The sequence below is a fragment of the Sorex fumeus genome, unplaced genomic scaffold (genome assembly GCF_029834395.1).
Source record: "Sorex fumeus unplaced genomic scaffold, SorFum_2.1 ptg000093l, whole genome shotgun sequence".
NCBI classification, from domain to species: domain Eukaryota; kingdom Metazoa; phylum Chordata; class Mammalia; order Eulipotyphla; family Soricidae; genus Sorex; species Sorex fumeus.
The window spans coordinates 1362108-1377015 of NW_026606150.1; the positions used below are offsets into that span (position 1 = coordinate 1362108).

Here is a 14908-nt window from a genome sequence, read left to right on the forward strand (position 1 = left end):
GATGAATAACACCCAAGAATAGCCGAAATAAGTACCAGGAGGATTACGCCATTGCTCTGAGGCCAGCCGCACACGCTAGGGGAAAAAGCAACTCAGATACAGAAGAGAGCACCAAACAAAGGGCGTTGGGAGGATCCTCCCAGGATGGAGACGCATGCTGAACGTAGTCTATAGACAGAACATGGTTGCCGCTCAATGCATCTTTTGCAAACAACAGCGCCCAAAAGGAGAGAGAGAGAGAGAGAGAGAGAGAGAGAGAGAGAGAGAGAGAGAGAGAGAGAGAGCGAGAGTGAGTGAGAGAGAGAGTGAGAGCAAAAGGGAATGCCCAGCCACAGAGGCAGGGTGGGATGGGGAGGATGATGGAGTGAGAGGGCTTCTGGGATTAGTGGTGGTAGAGAATGGCCACTGGTGGAGGGATGGGTACTTGATTATTGTATAACTGAAACCCAAGCACAAAAATTGTAAGTCTACACTCACAGTGTTTCACTAATAAAAATTAATAAAAAAGAGAAGAGTCTGCAACCCAATGAAATGATGATTAGAATGAAAAGACAAAGATTAGGAGAAAATATACACTGTTCATAATCTGAAAAAGGTTTGACATTAAAGAAATGGAAAGCCCTTGCAAAGTTGACAGCAGTAAAAATTAACGACCTCCATTATTAATAGGGATAAGACATGAATAGACAGTCTTTCAAAGAATCAATGTGTGAAGAAGTGCTGTTCACCACTTACTCCAGGAATGGAAAGTCAAACAACAATGATTTTTTTTGTTTTTTAATTTTGTAGATGGTGGATAACTTACTTTCTATTGTTTATTATGAATATCATGAGAGGCCTTGTGGTTGCAAAAGTGACAGACAGTTCTGGAATTCTAAAATTATAAATGTAAAATGTTCATATTGTTTCGCACTTCAAGGTAGGATTCAGTGAGAAAGTCACGTCATCGCAATGTGATGGGGGTTTTCTATTAACAATGTTGTGCTTTTTTTCTCTTCACTCCAAGAGAGACTGTTCCCTTGATTAGTTTAGATGCCAGTACCAACTTCTCACATGATATCTTCCTAGCTATTTTTCATCATGCTATTTGGGTATTAACACTCAGATCATGTTCTGTTTATCATGATCTCCACCCCCCTATACTTAAAGATCTTTTCATCTGTAAAAACCAAGGAACTCTTCAGCTTTTATTTATTTTAATTTTGATTTTGGGCCAAATCTGGCAACACTACTCTTACTCCTGGCTCTGCAGTCAGCGATTGCCCCTGGTCGGCTCACGGAACTATATGAGGTGCTGGGGAATGAACCCTGTGGTGTATGTGCAAGACAAGTGCCCTACCTGCATTATGATGGCTCTTCCCCTTCTTTGATTTTTTTTTGCACTTTGGGTCACACCAGGCAATGCACAGGAGTTACTCCTGGCTCTCCACTGAGGAATTCCTCCTGGTGGTGCTCAGGGGATCATATGGGATGCTGGGAATCAAACCCGGGTCGGTTGCGTTCAAGGCAAACACCCTCCCTGCTGTGCTATGGCTCCAGCCTCCACTTTGAATTTTGAAAATACAGTTTTCTCCTTACTTATTTGAAGCGCCATGATTTACACTTCTTTTCATGAAGGAATTTCATGCACACAGTGTTTCAATACCAACTCTGTCCTCTTGAGCTTCTGTTTCCATCAACTCTTCTCTGAGGGTTGCAGTTCACCTCCCCTCACAATCTATCTCCCATTACCCATCCTTGGTAGACTCAGTTCTATAAACAAGTTTTCAGGCTCCAGTGTCATGACCTTTTGTTATTCCCTTATTGAGTTTTTTTCATTTTAGTTATTTTTTTGTCCTTTGATTTTGGGACCATACCTGGTGGTATTCAGATCTTATAGCTGCCTCTGTACTTAGGGATTTCTTCTGCAGTCTCATTGAACCAAATGTAGCCCCAGGGATCAAACCTAGAGCAGATGTCTTCAAAGCAAACACACTACCTGCTGTACCATTGCTTTGTCATCACCTCTTTCTGTAATTAAATATCCCACATATGAGAGAAAACATATTTTCTTAGTCTCTCCCTTTCTGGAGGGCTTCACTTAGCAGATCCTTCAAGTTGTGGAAAGTTGCATGATTTCATTTCCCCCTTATTGTCAAATAGTATTTTATTGTGAATATATAGCACATTGCTACATGCAATTCAGTCATTTGTTTTAGGACAAGGGACTTTTCCCAGGACTTTGCTATTGTCAATAGTGTTGCAATGAGCATGGGAGATTAATAGTGTTCTCTGGTGTAGGGTTTTGGATTCTTTGGGTACATTGACCTGTGAGAGTTTTCCGAAGTTCTGGTTTGCTTATTCTTTGAGCAATCACTTTGAGATAACATTATTTGCATTTGGGACTGTTTTATCCCCTTGTAATTTGAGGTCATCCATAGAAGACAGTGTCCTTTTCATAGGTAGTGTCAAGAGCTGAATTCGGAACACAGTACATTAATTATAGGGTCAGATTATGGTTATTCTTGGAGAGTGTATGAATAGGTACTTGAACGAAAGGAAGGATGGAGGGTGAAATGATGAGACTTCTCATTTATGTATGATTACCTTTCTTGTTCCTGTTATGATCCTTGACATGTTTTATTTGCCTATAGTAAAAAGGAGTCATATGATCTTTTATAATGATTTCAAAATTGTTAAAAAGAAATATAAAAGCAAGCTCACTTAAACTACATTAGCAATTTTTTTCTTTTTTTTTGGGGTCACACCAGGCGATGCATAGGGGACCATATGGGATGCTGAGACTCGAACCCGGGTAGGTCACCTGCTAGGCAAATGCCCTTCCCGCTGTGCTATTGCTCCAGTCCCCATCTAGCACATTTTATGATCATCTTTTCATCCATTATTCATTTCACCCATCCATGATCTCCAAGTTCATTTCTATTACATTACTTTCAGAGTCACTACTATGGTTCTACCTCTTGACACCAACCTTTATACATTCTCTCTTTTCAATGCCACCTTTAAATTAAACAGCTTGCTACTGAACAACCAGTGGCTTAGAGAGGAATTCAAAAGATTCTTGTGAATAGATGAGAATGAAGACATGAGCTACCAGAACTAGTGGGATAGATGAAAAACAGTGTTAGGGGTCCGGAACGATGGTACAGCAGGAAGGGTTTTGGCATTGCACGCAGGTGGCCCAGGTTGAATGCCTGGCATCCCTGGTCTCCAAGCACCGCCAGGAGTAATTCCTGAGTGCAGAGCTAGGAGGAACCCCTAAGCACCGCTGGGAGTGACCCCCAAAGAAGGAAAAACAAAAGAAACAAGCCAAAAACCTTTGGCGGGGACTCCTCATGTCTTCCCACGCACATACAAGCTCTCTGGGACTGGAGAGTTAGCACTGTAGGTAGGGAGTTTGCCTTGACGCGGCAGAACCGGGTTCGATTCCCACCATCCCATTTATTTTCTGGAGTACCGTCAGGAGTAATTCCTGAGTGCATGAGCCAGTAATAAGCCCTGTGTATCGCTGGGTATGGCCCTCTCCAAAAGAATAACAGTGTTCAGAGGAAAGTTTATAGCTCTGAAAGCATTAATCAGGAAAAAATGAGCCCACATAAATAACCTAACTTAATTACATAAGGTTTTGGAAAATGACCAACAGAAGGAGCCCAACTCAGGCAATATGTGTGAAATAATAAAACTTAGAGCAGAAATAAATGCATCCTAAAACGATCATAAAGACCAACGAAACCAAGAGCTGGCTTGAGAAAATAAATCACTTAATCACTTAAATCACTTAACTTCCCGTTAGTCTTCGATTTGCTCGAGCGGGCGCCAGTAACGTCTCCATTGTCCCTGTCGCGTGCTAGTGTTGCCCAATGGCATCTGTTCGCTCTGGGAACATGAAGAGCCTCAAACCGATCGTTCATGATCTTGATGAAGAAGTCTGACCATCTGGTAGGTGGGCGGCCACGCGGTCTTTTGACATCCCGTGGAATCCAGTTGGTAACAGCTCTAGTCCAGCGCTCGTTTCTAAATCTCATTACGTGACCAGCCCATCTGATTTTTGACACCTTGGCAAATGAGACAGCGTCCCTGATTCTTGATCGTTGACGGATGTCAGAACTCCGGATTCTTTCTCTCATTTGAGTGAAACGTGATATTCCAAGCATAGCTCTTTCAATTCCTCTTTGGGAGACCCGAATCGCGTTCTCATCCTGTTTGCATAGGGCCCAGGTCTCTGAGGCATATGTTAATGCAGGAAGAACAGTGGAATCAAAGAGATGTGCCCGGAGCCGGAGGTTCTTTGTCCTCTTAGCTATTTCTTCGACGTTCTTGAAGGCGTTCCAAGCTGCTCTCTTCCTCCTGCGCAGCTCGGGTGCCAGGTCATTTGTCATGTTGTCATTTACCTTGAGAAAATAAATAAGATCGATAAATCACTAGCAAGTTTTACAAAGAAAGAGAGAGAGAGAACCCTAATAAATCAAATCAGAATTGACAGGGAGGGACATCACAACAAAACCTACAAAAATTCAAAGGATCATCAGAGATTACTTTGAAAAATACACGCCATAAAAGAAGGAAGCCTTGAAGAAACAAATTCCTTGTATCACGTGAATCACTTCGTGGCTTTCAAAGAGATCCGACTTGAAGTCGTGGATAAAATTATCCATTGCCCTTCTGGATGATATGATAGATCCATCAGGACGTAGGAGGCCAGTCATGTTAGTCTTAGAGTTGGTGAAGGACAGGCGGGCATTGCGAATAGTTTTCCCCAATTCTGCTTCATCAGCTAACACTGCTGCTCTTCTCTGAGGTCTTCCTTTATTGCTTCTCTGCACTGGTTTGCGAGCTGGGACGTCAGCTTTTGATTGCCTGAGGCTCGTGCAGAACCACATTGGTGAATGAGCTGGAGAGTTTTCAAAGACAGGGGCGTCTGTTGTGGCTTTACTACCCTGGGAATTCGTTGCGCAGTCATGGAGGTGCTAAACCAGTCCATCATACTCCTTGTCGATGTTGTCAATGACAGCATCTTCCCATGTTGTCACAATAGTGCCCAAGAGCTCCCATTTGGTTGTCCTTCTAGGAGTTCTCTTCTTAAACTTTGCAGCCCTTTCCCCCTTATCCGTAAAGTAGAATTTTTCACGAAGGAGACGGCAGTCTGATCCTGTTTGGAATTTCGGGACAACAACAACATCGGCCAGGCAAAGCTGTCGATTGAATATGTGTGGTTAATTTTGTTGTGGTACTGTCCACCGGGACACTTCCATGTCCAATATTTAGATTCGGCCTTCTGGAGCTGTGAGTTACCATGGATGTTCTTGGTTGACATGATGAATTCAGACAGTCTCTCACCCAGTTTGTTCTATTCTAGGACAGTGGTCCTGATGTGGAGTTTTTCAGGACACCTTCTTTGTCCTATCTTGGCATTAAAATCAGGGACAATTATCTTGTAGAAGGTGGGATCTCCTTTATAGAAATTTTCCAGCTCCATGTAGAACTTCTCAATTTCTTCTTCATCGTAGTTGGATGTTGGTGCATAGACGATGAAGATAGAAACTGCCGGAGATGAGCCACATCTATTCAAGTCTAATCATCTGAATTATGTTGTTAGGCATTCGAATGAATCAATGCTCATGGCCAAGTTTGTGTTGACAAGGACACCAACACCACCAACACCTCTATTGTCGCATGTTCCGAGGAACAGTTCTTCTCCAGTGTCAAAAATGGCTTGATGTGATCTATGCTTTCTTGTCTCTCTCGGTCAGACCAATGATGTCATACTTGATCTTCTGCTCTTGCACCATCAGGTCCTCGATGGATGCTTCTGATGTTAATGTATGTGCATTGGAAATATAGTCATTTCAGTCCTTCCTTTTGGCATCCTAGTTCGGCCCTTAGATTTTATCAACCTCTCCTTGTTCATCCTTCTTAACGCTGCCATATTGGGGGCTCTTTCAGGGTCAGGGGAATGAGGCCCACTGTTTTTATTGTTTTTGGCATATCAAATAGGCCACGGATAGTTTACCAGGTTCTGCCGTGAAGGCGGGATACTCTTGATAGCTTGCTGGGCTCTTCGAGAGGGATGGAGGCTTTTAGGGCGGCCTCTAATCACCCTTACAGATGTCCCCATGGTTCACACCATATTTGAACCCCATCAAATATGGTGAGGTGATTATGGGGAGGAAGTGTCTTATGATGTTTTGCGATACCACAAAGTGCAAAGCGGTTGCATGATATGGAAAGCAGCCTGGAGCCATGGCGGTGGTTGTGTAGTGGAGGTCAGCCGATAAGGAATTTATCTGGCACCAGCAGGGAGTGTCTTATGGATGTGATCCCTGGGTTGCTGGAGTTTGGGGGAAGCGGGCAGAGGATCTCTGATTCCGGGTCCCATAGCGCATGGAGTCCAAGGTCACAAAGTTCCACATTACCTGATTCTCTGGGACTTCACTCATGCGTGAGGCTCGGCCCAAGCATCTGGAAAGCGGCCTGGAGCATGGCAGCTTCATTCCTAGGTGGGGTTAAAGGCCACTTTTTTGTTCTGTTTTTTGCATTTATTTTTATTGAATCACTAGGAGTTACAGTTACAATACTTTCAGGTTTGTGTTTCAGTCATGTAATGATCGAAAAGCATTCCCTCCACCAGTGTGCATTTTCCACCAAAAAGGTCCCCTGTATCCCTCCCCCCAAACCCGTCCCACTCCTCCCCCTGCCTCTATGGCTGACAATTTCCCTCTTACTCTCTCTTTATGGGCATTATGGTTTGCAATACAGATAAGAAAGACCATCATGTTTGATCATTTATCTACTTTCAGCAAACATCTCCCATACTGAGAGATCCATTCAACCATCATTGACTTAGTCATCCCTTCTGTACCCCAGCTGCCTTCTCCCTCAGGTCATCAGGCAGGCTTCCAACTGTGAAGCAATATTCCTGGATCACTTTCTTCTTGATTGCTCAAGTCATTCCTGATCCACAGTCAGATTGACTTTCATGTGATTGGTTTACTTATTGCTTCACTTATGAGCAGGATTAAGGCAGGGACCTGGAGCTTAAAAGGGGGAGACCTGTGAGCTCTCCCCAAAAGGAATCTGTTGTCTCCACAGTTGGACGAAAGAAATAATTGCCACCTCCACCATGAAGCTACTGATGTTCCTTATGCTCACTGCCCTCCCCCTCTACTGCTATGCAGGTGAGTCCAGCCAGCAAAGGTAGGCTTCAAGCTCAGTTTTTTAAATATAATTTTATTAGTGAAACATCATGAGTTACAGTTGTAGACTTACAAGTATTTGTGCTTGGGTTTCAGTTATACAATGATCGATATCCATCCCTCCACCAGTGCCCATTCTCCACTAATACTGATTCCAGTATCCCTCCCACACCCCCATCCCCCACAATCCATACCCACCCCTGTGGCAGGGCATTCCCTTTTGTTCTCTCTCTCCTTTTGGGTGCTGTGGTTTGAAAAAGAGGCATCGAGTGGCAATCAAGTTCAGTCTATATTCTACTTTCTGCATGCATCTCTCATCCTGGGCTGATCTTCCCAACATCCTTTCCTTTGTGCTCCCTTCTCTATCTGAGCTGCCTTTTCCCCTAGCATGTGTGGCTAGTCTCCAAGCCATGGAGTGAACTTCCTGGTACTTAGTTCGGCTGTTCTTGGGTGCTAGTCTCCTATTTTTTACTTTATATTCCCCAGATGAATGCAATCTTTCTATGTCTATCCCTCTCTGTCTGACTCATTTCACTTAGCATGATAATTTCCATGTAGTACCACTTGTATTTAAATTTCATGACTTCATCTTTTCTAACAGCTGCATAGTACTCCATTGTGTAGAGGTACTAAAGTTTCTTTAACCAGTCATCTGTTCTCGGGTACTCAGGTTTTTAAAAAATTTTTATAGTGAATCATCATGTGGTAGAGTAGACTTACACATTTTTTTGGTTGTGTTTCAGTTATACAATGATCGAGTACTCATCCCTCCACCATCGGACACTCGGGTTTTTTCCAGATTCTGCCCATTGTAAACAGTGCAGTAATGAACAAACAAGATGTCACTTCAACTATATTCTTTTGCCTCTCAGGGATACATTCCCTGGAGTGGTCTTGCTGGGTCATATGGGAGCTCAGTTTCTAATTTTTTGAGAATTGTCCATACTGTTTTCCGAAAGGGCTGAACCAGTCGGCATTCCGACCAGCAGTGAGGGGAGGGTCCTTTTCTCACCACATCAGAGTCATCACCAGTTCTCTTTGTTCTTTTGAATGTGGACCGGTCTCTGTGGTGTGAGATGATATCTCATTTTGTTTTAATCTGCATCTCCCTGGGGTCAGGTTGGTGTTTGAGGTACACTTGTAGACTTACAAAGTGTAAGGAGGAGAATTTTCTAATGCCTGAACATCTGGTTAAGGAATCTTCAATACAGCATTTTGGGTATTTCAGACCTAGAATTCAATACTTTTAGAGTGTCCCCAAAGTGTTCCCATTTCGACATTGTCCCTTAGTTAGGGCTTCGTTTAAGACCTCTTGGCTTCTGTGACAGAGCAGCATATAAATTGCCTGGACAGTTGGAATAGAAAAGGGACCATAAAGTCAATGATCACCTCTCAGTATTTGTAATGCATACCATAATGCCCTAAAGTAGAGAAGGAGTAAGATGGAATGTGTCTGGTCTGCCACAGAAGCGGGGGGCGGGGGGAGTGCGGGAGTGGGAAAGCGGGTGTTTGGAGGCTTACTGCGGACATTGATGGTCGGAAATGTACACTCGTGGAGGGACGGGTGTTCAATCATTATATGACTGAAACTCAATCATGAAAGCTTTGTAACTGTATCTCCTGGTGAATCAATAATTTTTTTGAAAGAAAAATGTTTGGTAAATGGGGTGAATCCTGGGAATAAAAACTGAAATGACATTGTTCATGCGGGAAAGAGATTCAATCAGATGTGCTTCTCTGTGTTTTTCCTAAAAGAGGGTCAAATACAGTCTCCATCTGCAGGGCTGGAAACAAGAAATCCCTAGGAGAAAGGGTTCAGGCAGCACTGGATGTCCCACTGTCCCACACTATGAAGATCTACTCTGCTTACATTGATTGTTGAAAAGTTCAAACTAGAAACCAATATAAGCAGAGTTCTCCTCTTCTTCAAAATCAGTGCCTCTTGAGGAGAAATATACATGCCACCAGACAGTCTACTTCTAGGAATGTTTATGTGGCTTCCAGTAATTTCCCTAGAGCAACTGATGTGGTCTCCAATCACGATCCATCCTTGTGGAGTGTCTTATGCCATATCTTTTCCACATCCCATTCACTGGTTTTTGACATGGTATAAATACCTTGACATGAGATGCTCAATGCCAACTCTACAGAAAACTCTGATTTAGGAGTGAACTCTGGAGCTCTGGTCCCTAAATCACAGGGATTGTCCCTGAGCCACCAGATCACTTTATGAGCAATTTTTTTAATCATTCCTTGGTACAGCAGAAAATAAGCGATTGAGGAAACTTCTTCGTAAAATCCCGGAGTCAAAACTACAACCTTAGTAGGATATGCTGCCTGGTGTTCAAAATGGAGAGATAACATCACAAGACTCCAGACAATAAAGGAGCAGAAATTGCTTGATTGATTTCAGCACAGTTCAAGCATCTGCTTCCTGGAGAGTCTTACGTTCTGGTTACCTACTTTGGCTTCTCAAGGATGGGAGAAGGAAGGATTTTTTAAAAATTTTGTTTTATTTATTTATTTATTTATTTATTTATTTATTTTTATTAGTGAAACACCATGAGGTAGAGTTGTAGACTTACAAGTTGCTGTGCTTGGGTTTCAGTTATCGAGTACCCATCCCTCCACCAGTACCCATTCTCCACCCCCACCAATCCCAGTAACCCTCGCACCCCCCCATCCCCCATCCCATCCTACCTCTGTGGCAGGGCACTCCCTTTTGTTCTATCTCTCCTTTTGGGTGCTGTGGTCTTCAGAAGAGACATTGGGTGGCAACCATGTTCGGTCCATAGACTACTTTCAGCAGGCATCTCCCATCCTGGGCAGATCTTCCCAGCACCCTTTATTTGGTGCTCCCTTCTCTATCTGAGCTGCTTTTACCCCTAGAGTGTGCGGCTGGCATCTAAGCCATGGAGCGAACAACCCGGTATTTATCACAGCTGTTCTCGGGTGTTAGTCTCTTATTTTGTTACTTTATGACCCAGATGAATGCAATCTTTCTATGTCTATTCCTCTCTGTTGGAGTACACGGAGCTTAGATTCATCAGATTGTACCCATCACAGTGCTCCCGAGTCACTCCTATTACTTTGTCAGTCTGTAACCACTTCTATGCTCTCTTCCCCAACCAATTTGTAAGGTCTCATCCTTCTTAGCCACTGAAGCTGTACTGTAAGTTAATATTGCCTTTCTCCTCTCCTTATGTCTTTTGAGCAGTTTACTTTAATGCAATGTCCTTTTGTATAGATACAGGAAGACAATTAATTAATATTATGCTTTATAACTTAGGAATTAAATGGCTTTGGATATTATTCACTCCTGGGCATCTGCCTTCTCAACTTAAGCCTCAGTTGCCCTCACTTCCTAGCACCCCAAGGGCAGGGTCCCGACGTGGGACTGGATGGAACCAGGGCAAGCCGGTAAGTTATGTGCTACCCTGGCATCGCGATGGGCCAGGCCAAGGTGCCACGATTCTTAACTATAAGTTAAGAGGTTGGTCATAGGCAAATGATGTCATGATCCAATAGTAACGACGAGACTAGGGCCCTGCTGCTAGGAATAGGAAAGATATCTGGCCTGAGCACTGCAGTCTGAGATCGAGATGGCCCTAGGAGAGCAATTCTATAAGCTCAAAGTATTTCTTACTGTGTCCATACAAAATGATTAATATTATGTATGCTTATATGTTGGTTGGACAAGGAGAGGAGAAACACGTCCTAGAAGCAGTTTTCCTGTGTGTCCTGACTAGCTTGGATGAGACTGCTTTCTCCCCTTCAAATTGTCTTCAGTAAATGATTTCAGTATATTGAGACAGTTTCCCCTTTCTCTCAGAACCCTGGCTGGTCTTAGATATGCAGATCTCAGGTGGTATCCAGGCTGGTCTTTGGGATGCAAATCAAGGTGCTTGCAGCTTGTGAAAGTGATTGTGAAAGGTTTCAGCTTGGCTTTGTATCTTCTTTCCAAGGCCAGCAGATGTAAGGAAACAAAGTGGATGTAAGGAAACAATGTATGGTTTGCTGCCTCAATGTTCTTTCTGTAACTCCTTTTGATGACATCATTATATTGCGCCCTTTAGAGGTACTATGATCTATGTAAGGGAGATTTCAGGGCTCTCTGGGGGGACACGTGCATCAGAGAGCCTGGGAAGATGGGGCTGAGGACAGAAGCTGAGAGAACAAAGGAGCACGTGCTTGAGGATTCCTGAGGCCTCCATGACATACATCTCTTCCATGTAATAAGCGGCTGCTAAAACCAACCAGCTCGGCCTCGTTTCCTTCCTTCGCCTGACCATCGCCATGGACCTCCCTGGAGTGGGGAAACGGCCTGACCGCCGGCCTTTTATTTTTGTGTGTTTACACACTCTCTTTCTGACTCATTTCGCTTAGCATAATATTTTCCATGTAGTACCACTTGTATGTAAATTTCATGACTTCATTTTTTCTAACTGCTACATAGTACTCCATTGTGTAGATGTACCAGAGTTTCTTTAACCAGTCATCTGTTCTCGGCACTCAGGTCTTTTCCAAATTCTAGCTATTGTAAACAGTGCTGCAATGAACAAACAAGCGCAGATGTCCCTTCAACTATACCTTTTTGCCTCTCCGGGGTATATTCCCAGGATTAGTATTGCTGGGTCAAATGGCAGCTCAATTTCTAATTTTTTGAGAGTCGTCCATACTGTTTTCCAAAAGGATTGAACAAGTTGGCATTCCCACCAGCAGTGAAGGGGGGTCCCTTTCTAGCCACATCCGCACCAACACAGGTTGCTTTTGTTCTTTTGAATGTGGGCCAGTCTCTGTGGTGTGAAATGATATCTCATTTTTGTCTTGATCTGCATCTCCCTGATGATTAATGATGTAGAGCATTTTCTCATGTGCCTTTTAGCCATTCGGATTTCTTCTTTGAGAAAGTCTCTGTTCATGTCGTTGCCCTACCTTTTGATGGGGTTGGATGTTTTCTTCTTCTGGAGTTCAACCAGTACTTTGTATATCCTTGATATCAACCCCTTGTTGGATGTGTATTTGAATCAAGGATTCAAAACAAAGACATTTCACTGAAATCTTTGTGTAGTGATACCTTGATTAGAATGTTCAGAAATGAAAAATATCACCCAGGCCAAAAGGTGCTGATCAGTCCTTTGGATTCACACCCAATTTCCCATGATTTTCCCTAGGTTGTGGATGCAATCTTCTGGAAGATTTACTTACCAAGGCACTGGATTCTTCTATGACCCCTGAAGAATATTTGTCACATTTTCACGAATTCAGAGAGCATGAGGACACTCTGAGGGCTTTACATACCCTGAAGCAATGTTTAAATCATCAGAGTGAAGATGTTCTGGAGAGCAATAGAATATTCATGGTAATATCACTTTCTTCTTATGTGCTTTTACAAGTATTGGTAAGGATAAGGAGATTTACATTTGTCAAAGTTATGATAACCAAGTCAGGACCACTTGGATTTCATAGCATAGTCACGCTGACGAGTTTTACTTAAGGATGAGCAGCCAATATTTCAGCTATTAAGTTCTCTTCATTTTGTAGTTTCAATAGTCAAAAATCAATAAAAAGGAAAGAAATGGAGAAAGGTTACTCATGTTTCTTATTACCAACCTCTTGCTTACCCACATGTCGAGTACTCAGTTTATGAACATAAACGTGCATATCCCCCTGCCCTCCCACACACATTGTTCCATCAAAGATAATAAGACACCGATTCTGCAAAAGTCTTAAGTTGAAAGAGTCTCAATGATGTTTATTATTGTTTTACCCCAAAAAGAAAGTAGTAATATTTTCTGAGGTCTTTTTCACTACAGTCCAGGAAAACACCAAATTGGTAAATTATATATATCTTAAACTGAATGAACACACAACATAATTTCAAGTATAATAATCTGCTTTTAATTTTTTCTGTGTATTTGTCCTTTAATTGGATATGCTACGAAAGATAAGTGCTCAGTGGAACAGACTCCAGTATGGGAGGTAGTATTGTTTTAAACATAACAAAACAAATACGATGAATCAATATTTTGGACATGATGATGAACAGGATCTGGGTGGAGGATCCTGTTCCTGGAGCATCCTCCACCCAGATCCTCCAAATTCCAGTAGGCGGGGGTCACATCCACCACCTGGCCCCCTGGCGCCGTGTAATCCCATCAACGGCCAAGACTCAGAGACTATAAAATCCAGTTCCTGGACGAGAAAAGTGCAGTCTTCTGCCCCCGCGCCTGGCTGTTCCTCGCCTGGGCCCCTTGGAGGGGAGCGGGTTGAGCTTTCCTCCCTGCCCTGACATCATATCAGGACATCTTTTTATGACATCTTATTATCTCATTCCTACTTTGGACAAACTTGCAGGCTAGCGAATGTAGCCTGCCCACAGGGCAGAGTCTGGCAAACTCCCCGTGGCCTACCAAATATGCCAAATACCAGTAACAATGATGGGTCTCATTCTCCTAAAGAGCCTTGAATATAATCTCAGGGCTAGGATGAAAGAGACGTTACTGGGGCCTGCTCGAGGCAATCGACGAATAACAGGATGATGAAATGAACATGAAATGAAATGATGATAAACAGAACGAAATAATCATAAAAGGACAAATATTGAATGATTTTTCATATCTGGTTTCTAGAGAACAGGAGTCAAATGAATAAGCGATAGAGCAGTCATTTTCAAGAGTCAAATGTTTGAGGCACTTGAACATTATTCAATTTACAGAAGAATTTCACACTTGCTAAGAATTTTGATAAGTTTCTCATCCAGGAATAAGTAATATCGAGAAAAAAGATTATTTGGATCCCTAGAGGCAAAAAGATTTGGAGGGTTAGCATTACTTGGGCTTCCATACATTCCTGAAACAGGAGATGAAATAAAAAGTGTTTCTGATTTGTCTTCCAACGGTAACTTTTATGGATATCAGATGTTGTAGATAAGTACAAGCATAAATTGAGAAGAAATATTTGTCAAGATCTTTCTTTAAATGTAGGATTGAATCAAAGTGCCAGCTCTATTTTTTGTTTTACAGAAAACAATATATAATTCTGCATCGTGTTCTGCTTTTTAACTTTCCACAAGATCTTCGACTCAAAGGACAGCACAAATGCCCAAGAAGCAGTCTCATTGGGACTCAGCACACCTTTCAGTCTTTCTTTGAATTTGACCTAAATTGAGTTTTGGTTGTAAAAAATTGTTGAAATCTCAAATACATTTTCATTTCAATAAACTATTTACAACCCTAAACTTGCTTTCATTATCTGACTATTATAGAGGATTTAGTGGAAATAGTTCATTTATTTATTTTTTATTAAAAAAATTTTTATTAGTGAAACTCCATGAGGTACAGTTGTAGTGTGTAAACTCACTCAGTTGTAGTGTGTAAAAGGAGTGCAGCCGCAGTGGCTCTATCTTTCCCGCCGCCCACGGTCCGTAGTCTCATGCTGGTTTTGGGCAGGCAAAGCAAGCAACGAGGGCCAGGCTGGTTGGTCTTAGTTGCAGTTTATTCCATTCCCATTTCCATTCTCCTCTAATTCTCCTCCTGCTTTTTCCTCCCCCATTCTACTTCATTATCCTTCTCGATCCCCCTTCATCCTCCTTCTGACTGTGGAATCTGGATACTGATCTCGATCCCCTTTCTCCTCTTGCACTGGAGTCTGGATTCTGATCCCCCATCCCACGTTTACAGTACAGTTAAATCCCAAAGCATGAGGGGTTGGGG

The 14908-nt window shown here is 42.6% G+C and overlaps 1 protein-coding gene across 1 annotated transcript; it reads left to right on the forward strand.

Moving 5' to 3' along the window:
• The first annotated feature begins 7043 nt into the window (after window positions 1-7043).
• Window positions 7044-14359, forward strand: LOC130039931 (mammaglobin-A-like). The gene is made up of 3 exons (XM_056131912.1): window positions 7044-7175; window positions 12368-12555; window positions 14219-14359. Exons 1-3 carry the CDS (start codon window positions 7121-7123, stop codon window positions 14255-14257), a joined length of 282 nt encoding a protein of 93 aa, XP_055987887.1. The 5' UTR covers window positions 7044-7120; the 3' UTR covers window positions 14258-14359.
• Window positions 14360-14908: the final 549 nt, after the last annotated feature.

What these genes read in the sequence shown, in the direction of transcription:
- LOC130039931 (XM_056131912.1), top strand. Translation starts at nt 7,121, where the DNA reads ATGAAGCTACTGATGTTCCTTATGCTCACTGCCCTCCCCCTCTACTGC. An exon ending in CCCCCTCTACTGCTATGCAG is followed by an intron (nt 7,176 to 12,367) that starts GTGAGTCCAGCC and finishes GATTTTCCCTAG; the next exon opens with GTTGTGGATGCAATCTTCTG. An exon ending in AGAGCAATAGAATATTCATG is followed by an intron (nt 12,556 to 14,218) that starts GTAATATCACTT and finishes TTTGTTTTACAG; the next exon opens with AAAACAATATATAATTCTGC.